An 18,945-nucleotide genomic window follows, 5' to 3' on the forward strand; every position below is an offset into this window, starting at 1 on the left:
AGGTTCTAAACAAGGGAAAGTCCCAGTGAGGTTTACTTTTTAAAAGACAACTGTCTTCCATATAGTGAATGGATGTAAGCCTGGAGCAATGAAGCTGCTTAGAAGGCTGCTGTGGCAATTCAGGCATTTTGCCTGGCCTGGAGGTGTGGATATGGAGAAGGGATGGATTCCAGAGCTTTGCAGAAACTGGAATATGACCTTGGCAGCTGGTTAGGATGATGGCATCATTTAGTTTAGGGATCCTAGAGGAGAAAAATGATTTTTCCCCTTTTGTTTGGGCATGAAGTGAAGATTTTCCCTTTTGTTTGGACATGAAGCGAGGATATTCAATAGATATTTAAAGAGTGATGTATTTGAATATGGTCTTCATAAAGGTGGTTCCTGGGAGTTGATGCTTTAACCCACAAAAATTAAAAAAAAGGAGCAAACTTAAGATAGAATCCTGGGGAGGGATATTTACAGGGCAACCTGCAAAGGAGAAGAAGAAGGGGTATTCAGGGGGCTAGGAGGGGAATGAGGGCATAATATCGCAAAAGTGAAGAGGAAAGGAGTGATCAGCAAGAATTTTAAAAGAAGAATAAGATAAAGAGATGTCCTTCAGATTTAGCACCAGTTTTGTTGACCTTGGCAAATGCAGTGGCAGTGGACTGAGATGACAAATAGATTATATAAAAGAAGGCATAGTGATACTTCATAAGGTTTCCAGGATTAAGTGAAGTAGCATGAGAACAGTCCTGGCACAGAAGGAAGTACAATGAAGAGGTCACAATTATTTCTTTACTAGTGGCCCGGTGCACAAAATTCGTGCATGGCAGGGGGGCGATGTCCCGCAGCCCAGCCTGCATCCTCTCCAATCTGGGACCCCTCGGGGGATGTTCGACTGCTGGTTTAGGCCCAGTCCCTGTGGGACCACAATCTGGGACTACTGGCTCCTAACCGCTCACCTGCCTGCTTGCCTGATTACCCCTAACCGCTTCTGCCTGCCAGCCTGATTGATGCCTAACTGCTCTCTTGCCGGCCCCATCGCCCCCAACTGTCCTTCCCTGCTGCCTGGTTGCCCACAACTGCACTCGCCTGCCTCAACCCACCTCCTCCGCTGGGACTGGCCTCCTCCACACCGCACAGAGCCGTGGGACCCCCAGGCCTCACCACATGGAGCAGCCGCCGGGCCCTGCTTTCGCTGTGCATATGGCCATCTTGTGGCGGCCACCTTGTGACAACGTTGCATGCGAGGGCCACCTAGGCTTTTACTAGTATAGATAGCACAATTTTGACATGAATTGGAGTACTTTCCAGCTGGTTCTGTTCTTTTCTATTCTTCATTTTTAGGAAAACCCAAATATCTCTGTTTTGATGCCACATCGAAATTCCTGTTAATGTCATTAATTATTTTGTAGTTTTGGCAAGTAGAAATGACAGCAAATGATATACATAGTCTATAGTCTTTGGATGTATTTAGAGAACCTTACATATTTCTTTATTGAATCTATTCTGTTAGCCAAGACTCTATACCAGGAATGGGGAATGTCCACAAAATTATTTGATCTGGCCCTGCATTAGGGTTAATTAAGTGTTTTATCAAATATAGCAGGCTAATTTTTAAGTTGATAATTTTGTATGGCCCTCGAATGATGATGTTATAAATATCTAAATGGCTCTTGGCAGAAAAAAGGTATCCCATCCTTGCCTTGACTGCCCCTCAGAATCCCCTTGGTGTTTTTACAAACTATCAATTTTTGTCCTCCACCCCATTTCTACCAATTATATTAGAACCTCTAATAGTGGAGTTCAGGCATCAGTCTTTTTTAAAGCTTCCAGATGATCCAGGTACAGCTAGGCTTGATAATTAGAACGCCAGGGACTGGAAATACAGTAGAGAGCAAGACTGACATGACCTGTGACCTCTTGGTCCTTGTAGTCTCCCTAGTGGGAGAGACATATCTTTTTTAAAATCATGTAAGTATTTATTACATAAATATAATTTTGAAAAGTGTTATGAAGTGGGAGTACAGAATTCTACTCCTGCCTAGTAAGGGGGAGATCAAAGGAAGTTTTCTCAAGGAGGTGATATTTTCATTGAACCCAAATGACAAATAGAAATTATCCAGATAAAGAGGCATGGAGAAGTAGGTTTCAATAAATGGCACCTCATTCCCCACTGCACTAAATACAGTGATGATATTCTTCAAATTACAAGCAAGTTACATGATCTAATAAAGAATTTTCTTGCTTTTATGCCTGTAAGAAACCATCTGTATAATTTGGTTATGAAAATATTTGAATTTCTGGGATGTGTGTATATTATGAGGGCAACATAGAGACTATTTCAGATTGGAAATTATATGTATTTTATTGTCATATTTGAAATATCTGATAACCAATGTTACACTGCCAAAGGTCTGAATTTTTCTTGAAGATAAATGGAGAGCTACTTTTACTTGATGATTCCTTCCATCATCTTAATGTTATGTTTTACTACATATATTCATCCAGAACTGCCTAAAATTAGTATTTCTGGAAAAAAATGACAGAGCCCTACTTTTAAATTTCATTCTGACCAAGCTTGTTATAAAATTTGCTCATCACTTGTAAAATAATTAAAATAATGTAAATTAAATTGGATCCATTTGTTAGTGACAAGCTTTACCTAAAGTTATTTTCATAAGTTGGTCTTTTGATGAGGAAGTAAAAAATAACAATCAGCCTGTAAAACTTACTTTACAAGTTTCATGATAAGACAATGTAAACCTTCTAAATTTGTTAGTCAGATGTTGACATTCAGAAGAACATGTTTACCTGTGCCCTCTTTTGTTGTCAGCAAACATTACCAATATAAACAACATGGCTGACACATAGGAGCTTTATTAATTGGAAGATTGGTGTACTCTTTTGAGCTTACATTAGAAGGGTTTTTTATTATTTGATTTCGGAGAATTCCAAACATACTTAAAAGCAGAAAGGGTAATATAATAATCTCCCATGTTTCAACAATGATTAACTCATAGCCAATCTTATCTATATCCTCATTTGTTTTTACCCCTTCCATCATTCTGAATTGTTTTGAAGCAATTGTTATTTCATCCATAATTATTTCAGTAAGTAATTTTGAAAAACTTTAACCAAAACACCATTATCATTATCTAAAATATTATTAACAAAAACAGATCCAGAAACAGAGAAGCATCGATCAGACTGTCAAACCTCAGAGGGAAGGTAGGGGAGGGTGGGAGTAAGGGGGAAGAGATCAACCAAAGGACTTGTATGCATGCATATAAGCCTAACCAATGGACACAGACACCAGGGGGGTGAGAGCATGAGTGGGGGTTTGGGGGGCCAAGAAGGGAATAAGGACACATATGTAATACCTTAATCAATAAAGAAAAAAAAATCAATGAGTTCTTTATATTATCAAATATTCAGTTAATTTTCAAATTCAGAAGCAGTTTAGTATCTTCAGGATTTAAGTACATTAATACCATGGCTTTTTAACTGATGGTGCAAAGGCAAATGACATAAAATCTGGCATAGATGTAGATAGAACATGTGTTTCCTAGAATGGAAAAATTATCCATCTGTAAAACATGGTCCACTTTGGCTACTTTGCACTTAGATCCTTTTCTGATTGTCTTCATTAATGCATATGTGCCATTGGTTACATGTTAGCTATTTAATAAACACTTATCTACATTTATCCAGATTATGTAATTACACTATATAGAATAGGTATATGTATATGTGTAGAGGTATACGCAAATATAAAATGTTTGCCTTAATGTTATGTTTGCTGGGAATAAGCACAGTTTTTCTTTTATATAATCTACAACTAGTTGTTCATGATGGACTCTTAATTTATATTTATGAGTGTCCTAATTGTATATAATATAAATGTAAGGTAATATGGGGGAAAGGCTCCTAAATATAATTTGGACTTTCTGTTGGACATCCTCTCATAATTAGTACATTTTAAATGTGGATGAAACCTTGGAAGTTATTCCCAACAGGTGTTCATTAGATGATTTTAGATCTATTTTTCACGTGAGGAAAGTATCTCAGAGAAGCCAGGTAACAACCCAACTTTTTCATGTCCTGAGAAGTGGAAGAAGTAGTGACTGGCTCAGATTTCTCCCCATCCCACCAGAGTGCACTTGGTGAGGTTAGGACAGCATGCTCCACAAGACCTCTCTGTATTCTATTGTTGGAAAAAATATTTCCATCAAACAGGATTTCTGAACATGATGAACATGATGGTGACCATGCCTACATTTCATCTAGTGCTTTATTATAAAGCTTCACTGTTTTTATTCAGCTACTAGTGGCCCGGTACATGAAATTAGTGCACATTAAAAGGGAATTAATTAGAGGAAATATTTTAATATTGCTACTTTCCCTTTCTCTATAATAGAAGTGTCAGAGATGAAAGAAAATTAGTAAAATGTATATGAAAATCTCTCTCCTGTCAAGAGTCTGGGGTGTGCCACAGGACCTAGAATCAAGTCCCCGCCCACCACCCGCACATACTTTGAAAATGCAGGAGACTCAGACCCAGCTGGCCCCACCCCCATTGGGTGAGACCCAGACCCAGTGTGGGGTGCAGCCTCAGGCCCCCCCAGCTCGGCGCCAGGGCAGGGGCCATGGCCTGAGGTCCCCTGTCAAGCACCGCTGGGAGGTGTGTGGCCTGAGGTCCCCCCGGCCCAGCACTGGGACCGGGGGAGGGAGGGTCATGGCCTGAGGTGCCTGTCAAGTCCCACCGGGTGGACGGCACAGCCTGAGGTCCCCCGGCCCGGTGCTGGGGCAGGGGGTGCAGCATGAAGTCTCTCGGCCCGGCGCCAGGGGTGAGGTGGGGGTCGTGGCCTGAGGTCCCCCATCAAGTCCCGCCGGGTGAGGGGTGTGGCCTGAGGTCCTTGTGCAGCCCTGTGGGGTGGGGGGCGGGGCCTGAGGTCCCCTGTCAAGCTCCATGGGGCGGGGTGTGCAGCCTGAGTTTTCCTGGCCCGGCACCAGGGCGGGGGGGCGCGGCCTGAGGTCTCCTGGGCGGGGGGTATGGCCTGAGGTCCCCGTCAAGCCCTGCCGGGTGAGGGCATGGCCTGAGGTCCCCTGTCAAGCCCCTTGGGGGGGGGGGCGCCGCCTGAGGTCCCTCGCTCAGGCCAGGTGCCATGCAGCCTCAGGTCCCTGCTGTTCAGTCGTGACATTATGGTGTCCCAGCTAATTTGCATATTTCTCTATTATATAGATAGATTCTCAGGAACCAAAAGTCCTTGTATTATAATATGTGCTTGGACTTTTAACATTGGAGAAGAAAAATAGTTGTAATTTTTTAAGTAAAACCACTTTCAGAACAATGGTTAAGAAGAGACACTCTTGTGAAATAAAATACAAATTTAAATAGGTAGACTATAAATATTTCAGGCAGGAAAAGGTTTCTTTTTGTCTTTTTAGGTAAAGCTGATCTCCTCGTGTACATTTAATTAACATAATTTTTTTTTTTTGAGACTTGAAGTCTTTATTTGTTGGTTTTGAGGGAAAATGTTAATTGAATTTAATCTTGTGGTCTTCAGAGAAAATTTCATGAGCAAAGATGGTGATAGATTTTCATAGACAACAGTCTTACATAAAAAAGCTACCTTTTCCAGGGAAGATTCTTTTACATGGAGCATTTGTTAGCTGAGATAGGACATAAGGTTGATATTCTTATGAACACCGAATTAGATCTTTTTCTGGATTCCAGTTTTTATAGTAATAACGTATACTGAACTAAGAGGATGGCATCTTCTATATTAAAAACATTAGGGCACAAGAACAGGGATTACCATTTCACCTTCAGCTCACTGTGCCATTTATCCCCAAATACTCCTCACTCTTCCAGGGCCTACCTCTCTGTAGCCCAAATGTGATCTTTTGCTTTTTCTAATGGGAGACAAAGATAGGAAATAGAAATTGACATTTTAAACGCTCATCTTGAAAGCTTAAATAGTAATAGAAGAGTTTGATTTTTTTTCCAGCCTGAACCAGGTAACCATTTGCTTCTCTTCCTCTATATTCAGACCAATCCTGTGCCCTGAATTTGTTGCACATGGAAAACTTTTACCACCTTATAAAAGTGTCATTTGTCCCTTAAAATTCCTGTGAAATAGATTAAAAAATTAGACTAAGTCTTCAGGTTTCTTGCCAGGAAAGCCTTTGGTTAACCCCCTACTGACATTCCCAAATAGGACTTTCAAAGGTAGACTTCAAAGGTGTTTTGTTTCTTTGTTCTGAAAATGAGTTTAACTCTTAAAAATATATGTTGGTTATGTGTAATAATTGGAGGGAAAAGGTTTCAGCCTGCTCACAGAGTAATTATTTCCTTCTTTTTTTTTAATATTTTTATTGATTTTTTACAGAGAGGAAGAGAGCTAGAAACATTGATCAGCTGCCTCCTGCACAACCCCCACTGGGGATGTGCCCGCAACCAAGGTACATGCCCTTGACCGGAATCGAACCTGGGACCCTTGAGTCCGCAGGCCGACGCTCTATCCACTGAGCCAAACCGGTTTTGGCAATTATTTCCTTCTTTAAGATATGTACTTAATTAGGACTTTCCATAGGACATATTAGGATGGCGTGCATGGTTGAAGTTAGAGTAGGAGCAGTAACTTATGTAGCAAGAGATTCTTTTAAAATAGTCACATAATAGAAGGAAATGCATTTACATGTGGCTCCGGTTTTCTTTGCAAATTTACATATGATATGTCACACCTGAAAGATTTCTTCTGAATTATCCCAATATGGATTTATTGTAGAAGAAAAATAATGAGAATATTTTAGAGGTTGGGCTAAATACCTACTCTTCTAATTATTTCAGACATTGAGTGGATTATTAGATTAATTACTTGCTGAAATAAAAATGTTTGTTTACCCAATGACCTAAAAACATAAAAACACTATACATATTTCAACTCAAAAGCTCATAAAATGTATTCATAAATTATGTTTTACAATTTATGTATAATTTTGTGAACTTACACAGTACACAAAAATTAGATTAAGTCTTCAGGTTACCACACTGCAATTTTTCTTGATATTTCTTGACCTTTAGGTACATACTTACAGTTTGTTTTTAATTAGTGGGGTATTAATAAATATAATTCTGGTTAGGTAGACTTTTACTTTTTCACTAGAGTAAATGTCAACCTCTATTAGAAAACTGTCAGCAGATTCATTGAATTTTCTATGAGACCATAAAAAAATATTTTCATGGTTAAAAAGACAGTAAAAGTGTGTTGTTATGCACATTTTGAATTTTAATAAAATTATAATTTTTATTTTAAAGTTGGTATAATGAAGTTGTACATTAGGAAGGTTTTTTTTAATGAAGTTTATTTTCTGGAAATTTAAAAATAGTTCCTGTCCTGAATGTTTATCATAACAGTATGAATGCAGAATAATAGAATTGATTTTAAAAGAAAACAGGAAAGGCACACCTGCAGCAAGAACCAATATGGGACATTAATTTCATGTTTATTCTCCCTGCAACTAAATCTCTTCCAATGTAGATTTGGCAACCACAGGTTAATCTGCACCCTTGTTATTTTGCATGTTATGACTACAGAGTATTTTTTTTAATTGGCTTTAGAAGTTGAAATGCTTTTAAGTGCTTTTAATGGGATTTTATTTATTTGCTTTAAGATTTATAAGCTATGAGGTGTATATAGGAGAAAGTAGATTCAGAAGGGAGAAGTAGAAGAAAAGTACCAGTTTATGATTACAGTGGAAAAACTCTTTCCAGCAAAGTGGTGGTCTGACTTTCCTTTTCCTTTTGTCTTTTTTTTTCACAAAGAGAAAAAACCCAGGTGATACTCAGTTTGCCATGAATTAGATTTGCACTTAATTGTTTACCATTAGAATTTCTGTTGCATACTATTAGAAATTGTCATTGTTATTTATAAAGAGTATAAGTTTATATAAGCAATTTTAATTAAGTGCAGATCAGCAGGTTTTTACCATAATGATTATAGACTAGAGGCCTGGTGCACAAAATTCATGCACAGGGAGGGTCCCTAGACCTGGCCATCGATCAGGGCCGGCTGGGCCTTCCTTCCCTGGCTGCCGGCTGCTGGCCGGGTCCTTCCTTCATTCCGCACTGCCCCCTGGTGGTCAGCACACATCATAGCAGGTGGTCGAACTCCCAAGCGGACAATTTGCATATTAACCTTTTCTTATATCGGATTTGTTTTTTAATTTAATTTGAAAAGACAGTTTTAGCTTTCAAATTAAAACTAGTAATTAATGCTGGTAATTTAAGCAGTATTTTGTGTGTGTGTGTGTTTTTTAAGGCAATAACCCAGGACTTGAGTATTTTTTAATACCACAGCATTCATTTTTAGATACTATGTAGTAAAATAACAGCTGTTGAATATCATAGAAAAGAGTTGGATTAAGTTCTCTTCACTTAGTTCTTCTATTTTATACTAGTCTATCCACCTAACAATGTGTGATCTATCTTTATCTTTGTTAGATCAGACAGGCCAAACAGGCTTATGTCAAAAAGACTTCTCAATTTGTTATCCTGCCAGCTGGTTCCCTTCTGCTGTCCTGGCTTACTGTATATCTGGAGGAAGACTTCTTGTGGCTGGGAACCACATCGTGTCTAATCCACATCCCCTATCCTTATGAGAAAAAAAAGTTTTTGACAAGGAATGCCATGCACACATTGAATGCTAGCAATATAACTGGTAATTTAAAATATTCATCATTACAAACATTTTAATTTTGTATTCTGTCATTTTGGTACTAATTCTATTACTTATAAATTGTGAGCAATCTATATACATAATTACAAGAAAAATGTAGTACTGAAAAAAATAAGTAATTTTGTTTTAATGACCCATCCAGCTTTTACAGTTCTTGCTTAGATAGCCAGTGTTAGTGAATAAATACTTCTTCAAAGTTCACACAAGTAGTTTTGCTTTTAAAATAGTTTGTTTTTTTTCCCCTCAACTATTGTTGTGAATAATGTTATATCAGAATGGCTGCCTGGAACCTGTTAAGGGCAATTCTGACACCCTAGAAAGTGAAGTAAGGTATGTTAAATATGTCTCCCTTTGTTTAATTTGACTAAATGATCCCCTTTAAATTGAGGAAATGCTCCTATAGGAACTTTAAATATATATAGAAGCATAAGATCAAAAAGAACATTTTTATCTGTTGACACAGGTCTAATTCATGAGGACTTTGTAATTCTGCCGTAATATACCCACCCCTGTCCCCCAGCTTTGGCATTGAAATTCTTCTGTGTTGTGCTTGAAAGGAATCCCATCCTGCCTGTGTCTGTGGAGGCTCCTGGCCCTGTGTGTTTGGTCAACAAGCAACAGTGGGTGGTCGTGCTGCACATGGGACAAGGGCCCGCTGTGCTCAGGAAAACGTGTTCAAAGGTGTTTAAGGGCAGTAAGGAAGTCGGCTGCCCTTCTGAGAGTCAGGGCTGTACATCCGCGTTCCCCACGCTATTGTAGACTGTGAGAAAACTTGCAAGAGGCACCAAGGATGAGAAAAATACAGTGAATTTATTCACCTGGCTCCACATTTGCAGGCTTCCTTGAAGAATGGTCTCTTCTGCCCTTTATGTTATATAGGGTCTGTTAAAACAAATACTAACTGCTTTTCATTTAAAATAGGGAAATCTTGCACATCTTGAGTTGAAAGGATTTGACTGATATATGATAAGGTTTCCAGGAAGTCTGAGGGAATACTAGGTATGATAAGCATTTTCTATAAAGTCATCTTAAAGTCGTTAGGAGTTTTTGGTTAAGAATCAGCGTTTTAATGTGTAACCCCTTAAGTTTTTTAGCTTTGTAGATCTTTTCAGATCTATAGATTAGCATAAAGCTGAAGACTTTTTTTATCTACTAGAAATCTCTCAGTTGCAGGGAAAAAATGTTTCAGTTTGTCAGTAGCAAATTATAAAAGATTATTAGTTTATTTTCTCTTAGAAAATAAAGCAGTTTAAACTTTTATTTCTACACTGCAGCTTTTATTCTTTTAGTGAAGTGGTGGATTGTTTTATTGGCATTGTGAAGAAAATAACTTCTGAAAGAAATTTTCTGTTTTTCTCATATTGAAACAAAATGTAATATTATATCCAAAAATGGTTTTTCTAATTTTGTTTGTTTTTAATCTTTTCAATTACTCCTTTATATTTACAATTAGGAAAAGAGTTTCTTTTAAGATTGCCAGTAGCATGTTATAGAAACTTTATTTAACTGGAGAATAAAAATATTGACCTCTTGATTGTCAATAATTAAGAAGCTTACTTTTAAAAACTTTTAAGTGTTGAAAGTAGTTTTTCTTCCAAGATGCTTCTTCCAAGCATCTTTTCTTTGATATATTGCTAAAATTGTAACTCAAACACTAGTTTGTGGAATTTAGAAGATAGAGCTACACCTGAAGGACATTCAGTTCCAGAATTTTGTTTATACAAATACTATAGTGATGGTTTCATGCTGTTGGGTGTGCTCCTATGTGCAGTTTTGTCTATAAGTAGTCTTTACCCTAAAGTTTTTCCTCTCAGATAACTTTTGATAGGTTATAGCCAAGTAATTTGGATCTTAAAAGCACTTATTTATCTGAGTATATTTATTGGTTACTTTCCTTAGTGTCTTTGAAATATCTAAGCTGTAAGATTCACAATAAAATTATAAAGTTCAGATAAAGATTTCACTGTTACTTTTTTGTCGCCTTTAATATTTTCTTGATGTGCTTTTCTTTTAAGAATAAGTTTTCCCATATGCCCTCTGTGTAGAGGCAGATTTTTTATACATTTAGATGACACCACTAATCAGTATCCTAAATTGTAGTAATAGTGAGCAAAATAAGCATATTTTGTTCTCAGGGGTTATTTAAAGTTTCAGAATTAAACTTCATATAATAGAATCAGAATTTTATAGCTAAAAATATACTTTAAAAATTGCATGGTTTCAAGCCCTAATTTTTACAGGTGATAAAGCATAGGCCTATTATGACTCCTTAAGCTAGCTGCAAAACCCCATACAGGTTACATAGCCATGAGAATCTTGGGCAGGATTAAACCCTGCCCTAAGTTTCAAATATAGGGAACAGTTGTTAGTATTAGCACAGATGAAGGCAGAGAGGGTGTCATCCCATTTGGTAAAAGGCTTTTAAAAATGTTTCATCTAGGAAAAACATCATAAGAACATTTCATTTCTAGAGAAAATTTACTGTCAAGAAAATAATGACTTCTCGTAACTCATTAACGGAGTATTAAGTTTGCAAAAGACAAAGTCAAATGCAGTTTTACAAATACTTTAGTCTCTGTTACCTACAAAATGTCCCATTGCAAGGTAACATTGTGATGAAAAAACTGAAGTGTGTGTGTACAGTTGAACACTGTCCTCAGCTTGATTGCAGGGAGCAGATAATTTAGGTCTTCAGGGAAAATATACTGAGTAATAATGTTTTCAGTTGCATAAGATCTGCACATAAATCAGAGCGTGACATATGAAACTTCATAATCTCCTTTATAACCACATGTTTTGTATAAATATATATATTCTCTTAAACACATCAGTAGATATTGCTATCATATTGTGAGGTTCAACAGTCAAAAGAAAGTAAAATGATTTATTGTAAGACATTTTAAAACCTTTTGCTGATTTTATTACAGAAAATGTTTTTTCTTTTTCATCTTTTTTTTTTGTTCTTTTTAGTAATGCATTGTTCTCATTAAAACCACTTCATATTTGTTCATTCTTTTGTGGGATAGAAATTTAAAAGAAATCTCAGAATCCTCAAAGTTTTTTTATGTACTTGCTTTCTGACTACTGAAATTTAAAATGTTTTCATTAATTTTCTCTTCAAAGGATAATGCTGTTTATTTCCTGTAAAACAACTCATCATAAGACCTTCATTGTTGACAGTAAAAAGATGCAAAATGGTACAGAGTCAAACACATTTCTGAGTTAAGGCCACTGTTTGGTGTGCTGGATGTGTGTGTGTGTGTGCAGTGCTGAAGCGCTCCCTTCTGGCCTCTCAGCAGAAACACATCGTGTAGATGTGCTCCAGGTGTTCCTTAGTTCTCAGGGTAGACTGCTGTTCTGGCTTCCTGCTGCTGCGACATACTTGCTGGTCATTCAACATCACCAATTAAGAAATTAGTTCATGGTATCTTTCTCTTCCTGATATCATAGAAAATTATGCTATGGTTTCTAATAGAAGAAAAGCATATTCTTAATACAGGGAAAGATAAATAAGTCTCTAACAGTTTAAGAATTCTAGTTACTTAATTTAAGCTATATAAATACCTTAATCTTAAACCATTTAAATTAAAGTTGTAAATACATCAGTTATGTAGAAAACCTTTTCTGAGGATTTACTTGAACAATTATCGTATTTTTTGTAAGAATGGGTTTATAGTGTACTTTTAGGAAACTAGGAAGTCTTTTCCTTTTTAGTAAAAAATTTAAAGTCCTAAAACCTTCAAGAGTAACATTGTCACTTTTTAAACTAAAGCACTCTTCTTGTACCTTTTAATATGCATTTTTATATTCTATAAATTTTTATACAAATGTTTAATGTGATACTAAGTTCAAGCCCCTGTATACTTTGAGGGTGTTTCAGAAAATTGATATTTTGATATTAACTTCCTGAATTCTACTATGTGCTGACTAAATGACTTCTTCTTTAATGTAGAAATTATCAGTTATTAAAAAAGTATATTTTCCTTGTTTGTATTTTTTTACTCTGAATTACATTAATTTTGTTTTCTTAAGATTAAATTATACAAGTGTTCTTATGTTAGATATGTTTACCAAAGTAGAAATTGCATATAAATAAAGCATTTAGCACAGAGTTGAAACACAATAGGTCTTCAATAAATTTCTATTTCTATAAAACCTACCTGGTAAAATTTATGAGGATAGTATTATATTGTATTGTAATTTCATATTGTATCACGTTAAGTGGCTCATGATGGGAGGAGCCCATGAAGTAGTACACTTTTTACTGTATTTTGTTTATTTATTTATTGCTTTTTTTTCTGCCTCCACCACCAGAATTTAAATACATTGAGAACAGAGGCCTATCTTTTTTATTCATCATCTTATCCCCGGGTCTGTATAGTTCCTGGCACATAGGAGATGTCTAACATATAACTGCGCAGTGTTATTGATTACCAGTGGCATAAAATTATTATTTTATGTGTTTTTATCTTTTACACCTGAAAACAAATCTAGAAGCTTTTAATATTCTATTAACTTGACATAGGGTTTTTATTGACTTATTTAGTATCAGTCACTCAGTATATATTGAGGGAGTTATTGCAGAAGGTCCAGTGACTGGACAGAGATATAATATTTAGTCCTTATCCCTAGGAAGATGGCAATACTTCATGCAATAGCATTTTAAAGAAAGAAGAATGAGTCAGTCCTTTTAGGTAGAGAGGATAGAAAATAAGGCAGGAAAATGTGGGATGCATTTTGATAGGGAGAATGTTTAAGAGTCCTGTGCTTGGTAAATACTCGGTAAGTGTTTAGTGAATTCAGCTTGTTTTGAAGATGCTCAGCCGAAGAGCTCAGAGTTGAGGGGGCTCATAGGCACCTTTACAGACTGAAAGGCAAATTTTAGCATCTCAAGTGAATGTCTTACTAACATATTTACCAACATGGGATTCTAATCCTAACAGCTCTTTATACCCAATTTAGAAAAAATGTTTCCTGGTTTTTAGGATAATTTGGGTTGAATTCTGGGAATATTTTGGAATATTTAATCCTGGACAATAAAGATAATTCCTTGACAATAGTGACATGTTAGGCTTCTGGAATATTAGTAGTGTGGGATGAAAAGGATCCAAATTAGCTTGGCTGCCATCAGGAATATAAACAAGGAAGCAAATTCCACATCCAAAGGAAAGAAAGAAGTGGGATTAGGGGATTTAAATTTATGGGAGAAGGCAAAGATTTGTGCTATAAATCTGCTCCATTAAAAGTCAGACCTCTGTGACTTCCAAGTGCCAAGTCGTTTTTCAAAAAGTGATTTCTCATGCTGATTTTAATGTTTCTAGAATATCTCTCTCCCCAGTTTTACTGAACATTCACTCTAAAATGATATTTAAGTTTCACTCCATGATTTGTTACATTTCTCTGTCAAGCCAAAGTGATGGATTGGATCCTCCAAATCTATCATGGTGAGAATGATTTTTAAAAACTACTTAGAAGAAATGTTTTTTTATTTTACTTAGTATATCCTTTTTTAAAAAGAGTGAAAAAACGAGCAAGAAATAACTGAGAGAAGCAGTTCTTTAAATCAACTAAATATGAACACATAGAACCTACAGGAATGTTTCCTCTCCCTTCCAGGTACCGCAGGCCTGCACAGTCCCATGGTGGATCTGGATAGCGATGCACGTCCCTCATTGTTGGGCCATCTTAGTCAAACAGCATCACTGAAGCGGGGCAGCAGCTTTCAGTCTGGTCGAGATGACAGTAAGGATATCTCTTTATGCCCACTTTGCCTTTTAAATTGGGACTTGTGTAATTCAAAACATTTTTCTCTTGGAAATTTCCATAACTAGTTCTGTTACTACTGCTAAATATTATCAACCATTGTCTCTTCTACTTATTAAGTAACTACCCAGTAATTACATTGTACATTAAATACATGCCATTTGATTTCTTAGTAAGTCATTGGCCACAGGTCAGTATTTATTCAACATATTTAGTTAAAAACATAGTTTTATATTTTCTGTGGTTTAATTGTTTTAAAATATGCCACAGAAAAAATTCTGTGAGAACTTAAAGATTAATTTTGCAACAAAAGTAATTTCTGTTGTCAGTACAGAGAAAGACTTCTTTTCAATGAATTTTAAAATTTTGTTTGGAAAGGACTTACTATTAATCATAAATTATTTTTTTCATAAGATAAAGTATCTCAAATTGTAACCATGTTACATTTTTAAATTTTGTAATGTTGATATTTACCTATGGTTTATTTACTTCTATAAAATACATTGATTATAATGTAGTGGTGTGCCAATTAGATGCTGTTAATCACCGGTATTTCTAACCTCAATAATAGAAATAAAAAATCCAAATAGAGTAATAAAAATACCTTCCTTTATATTAAATTCAAATGCCTCTAAAGTTTATTTGGACATATTTCATGTTATTCTTACAAATATTGAAGTAGGGAATTTTTTAACATTTCATTAATAAATATGAATAAATGGCCATTATAAGAACACCTTAAAATTAGATGATTCAGTTACACTAAATGAAGGGCTTCTATTTGATATTCATTCTTATCCTGTATGCATTCTCCACCCTGCTCACCAAACAATTAGAGAAGAGAACTGGTTGCTTCTGCCTGCTGTGCTGTAATGTGGCCCTGTAAACATGTAGACCAACAGCCTGACCTTGGAGTGCAGCCCACCAGTTTTTAAAAAAATCTTTCCTTTTCAGGTCTTCACTCTACCTCACTCCTTCCCTGTTAATGTCATTCACACCACCAGGCTTAAATAAATTAGAAATTATACTTGAGACTGACTATAATGAATTATATCACCTTGAACGGTTCAAATTTATCCTGCCTGGATTTTGTCAAGCTTCTTGGATCTAGTTGATCAAATCCTGGAAATTTTTTGTCAAATTTGAAAAAATTTTGTTCGTAATTTTCTCAAATGTTTTTCTGTCTGCTTCCTTTTCTGAAACTCCAGTTATATGTATGTTAGGTCAGTAGATTACCCTATAGATCACTCAGGCTCTGTCCCTCACTCCCCATCTGTGTTTCTTCATAGTGTCACTTGCTAAGCTTTCAACTTCTTTCATCTTTTATCTGCAGTGTCTTGACCTAAAAGTTACATACTGTATTTTTCATCTCTAGAAGTTCCAATCGGTTCTTTTAACTATCTTCCCTTTCATTATTTTCATATAAATATTTTAACATTGCCATTATTGGATAATTCTGTCATCTCCACTATTTCTGGATCTGTTATTATTGAGTAATTTTTCTTCTGGTTTCTGGTCGTGGTTCACATTTCCTTGCCTTTCGGCATGGCTAATCATTTTGTTTTTTATTATTGTTTCCCAGACTCTGTGACTATCCAATGTTGAGTGTCAGGGTTTTGTTGCCTTGCTTTAAAGAATGCTAAACATGGTTTTACCAGTTGCTTACAGTAAGTTTGATCCATTCAAGGCCTGCCGCAAGTTGCTAGATCAGGTCTAGAGTTACCTTCATTCTAGGGAAACTTCAACTCTACTACTGAGGTATGATCTCTTGGATCGTATCGCCACTGAATTAGCCAAATAATTGATGAGAATTGTTCCTTCAGGCTAAGAGCTCTGGGAATCTTGATCTTACACCATGAATGCATGACCTAATACTCAGTAAAGACTTAAGATGACTCTTATGCAGATTTCTGGAGCTTGGTTTTTCTACTTTGCATAATTCTTCCCTGCATTTCCCATTCACTTTGAAACTCCTCTTTCCAACTCGGAAAGGCCACTGAACTTTGTTTAGGTTACTCCTTCCTTTACCTTGTTGTCTAGAAATTGTTTGCAGGCAGAAAGCCAGGGCAAATGTGGACATACCACACGTTTCCCTTTTTCTGTTCAGTGTCTCAAAAACAGTTGTTTATAAATCCAACTCTCCCCTCCCCCCAGTTTTCTAGTTGTTTATGACTGGAGGTTAAACTCATGTCACATTACCTTTAGGACTCACTGGACTCATGTCACATTACCATTAGGACTGTCCATTTAATTGTAGGAGGCCTGTGCTGTTTAGTATTCCTGGTGAGCATCATGGACAGACTCAGAGTGCAGCTACAGAATTAGCACACAGTGACAATCAGTAAAAGTTTGCTGGTTGAACGAGTACAAGTTTACAGTGTGCCCTAAGCAAGGAACCATGCCTTTCCCATATGTGACAATTGAATTTAAAGCTTTCCCAACTCTTAACATAGACAAAGGACTAACATGCCCAATAAATAGAGACTCTACAGGCGACAACAAAGGCAGTTTGAATGGCTCTTAAGCATACCTGAATAGGTACTCAACTTTAGTCATAATAAAAACTGAAAAGGCATTGTAACACTACAGTGGGATGCTGGCTTAGCAAAAACCACCAGTGTTTATGGTTTTGGGTTTTATGTGTTCTGTTTGTTCATTGCTAAGGTTATAAGGAAGCTGTAACTTGCATGTGTTGCTTGTGGGTGTGTCAATAATCCCTAGAGTGGTCAGTTTAATAATACCTGTCAAAACTACAACTCTGTGTACCCTTGGACCCAGCAGTTCCTTTTCTGAGACTGTATTCTGTACTTATGCAGACGGTCCCCCACTTAATGATGGTTCAACTTAACAATATTTCAATGTTACAATGGTATGAGAGCAGTACACATTCAGTAGAAACCATATTTCTAATTTTGAATTTTGGCTTTTTTCCCCTGGGCTGGCAATGTGCAGTCTGATACTGTCTTGTGATGCTGGGCAACAAGGTGAACACTATACAGTATACCATGTTGCCAGCGTTTTGATTTGATTTTTTGGATATTGGCTTCTGAGCACGTTTCACGTGAGACTAAGTTATAACATTTAGTAGGTTAGGTGTATTTAATGCATTTTCGACTTACGATATTTTCAACTTAAATGGGTTTATGGGGATGTAACCCCATCGTAAGTTAAGGAGCATCTATGCTTGCACATATGCCTAAATGATGAGGTATACCTTACTGGTTGAAACACTAATGTTAACTGGAAAAGATGTGGAATAGTCCTGTCCAGTAGGAGGGGACTTACTAGTAGTACTTAGTAAATTATGATACTTCCAGAATATGAACTACTATGTAACGGGGGCAGGGGGATGCTATAGAAGAATCTAGGATTCACTATTAAATGAAAAAAAGCTGTGTTTTTAGTATGCTTTCATTTGGGTGGGGGGAGAATACATATTTCTGTTTGCCTTTGTACATAAAAACATTTCAGAAAGAATCACAAGAAACTAGTAACAGTGATTTCTTATGGCTAGAGTTGTGAACTAGATAATGGGGGACAAGGGTGGGTGGTAGACTTCACTGTATACCTTTTAACTTTTCTCGCCATATATTGTCTATTTAGAAAATTGTTAAACATTGGAAAATAAATAAAATCCACCCTTCTCCTACTAGAATAGCAACGATAATAATAAACCACAAAACATTTTGCCTGGGAGTATTTTGAAAGCAAGTCGGTAGTTGATGAAGGATGAAAGTTCCCTTTCTTAACCTGCTTTGAAGTTGCTGAGTAAAAGTTAGAAGTTGACTCCAGAAGCTCTCTTCATAACTGTTGCGAAATTGGACAGTGAGGATGCCGCTGTCTTGCTCCTGTTGGAGGCCCAGGGAGCAGGGTGTGGAGGGAAGAAGAAACAGGAAAGAGTGTGATATAGAAAGATGGGAGAGACTGCAAAGTGATTAATGCTCACTAAATTACTACTTTACTTTTTATTCCCACAGACTTACCCTTCCCATAAGAAATCTATAAGACCTTATTTCCCACTTCCTACAATAACCACATTAAATTATATGTAAACCAAGAGGCTTCAACATTTTTATATTTGCTTACATTTCTTTGTTATGGGAGGGGTTATTAATTACATGATTGTGTTTGAATGTGCTCCTTTGTGATGATTTGACTTCTTACTGAATTTTCACTACATAGGGTGTGTGGTGGCATTCTAGTAAGTTGATAATAGCTTCAAATTTAAATATTGGTTGTGGGGCAGCCCTGCCTTTGCCTTACTTTGCTGTTTGAAGGCGTAATTTTTTAAAGAGAAATATAACATCCCAAAGACAACAAGGTTGAAAAGCCAAAGCAACTTCCTCAGTGAAGTCCTCCCTGCTGTGTCTTCCTGACCTGCATGCCCTTCCCCTGCCTGCCATGCCCCAGGAGAAAGCAGGGACCTCTGCGGAGAGTGTGCTGTCTGTGCTGGCAG

The 18,945-nt window shown here is 36.6% G+C and overlaps 1 protein-coding gene across 1 annotated transcript in view; it reads left to right on the forward strand.

Moving 5' to 3' along the window:
• EXOC2 (exocyst complex component 2) overlaps positions 1-18,945 on the forward strand; it is a 262,715-nt gene that overhangs the window by 156,940 nt on the left and 86,830 nt on the right. The window contains exon 12 of the mRNA XM_054721573.1: positions 14,343-14,468. Coding sequence (XP_054577548.1) covers positions 14,343-14,468 — 126 coding nt within the window. The remainder of the gene's footprint in view (positions 1-14,342; positions 14,469-18,945) is intronic.

This window comes from Eptesicus fuscus, chromosome 9 (genome assembly GCF_027574615.1).
Source record: "Eptesicus fuscus isolate TK198812 chromosome 9, DD_ASM_mEF_20220401, whole genome shotgun sequence".
NCBI classification, from domain to species: domain Eukaryota; kingdom Metazoa; phylum Chordata; class Mammalia; order Chiroptera; family Vespertilionidae; genus Eptesicus; species Eptesicus fuscus.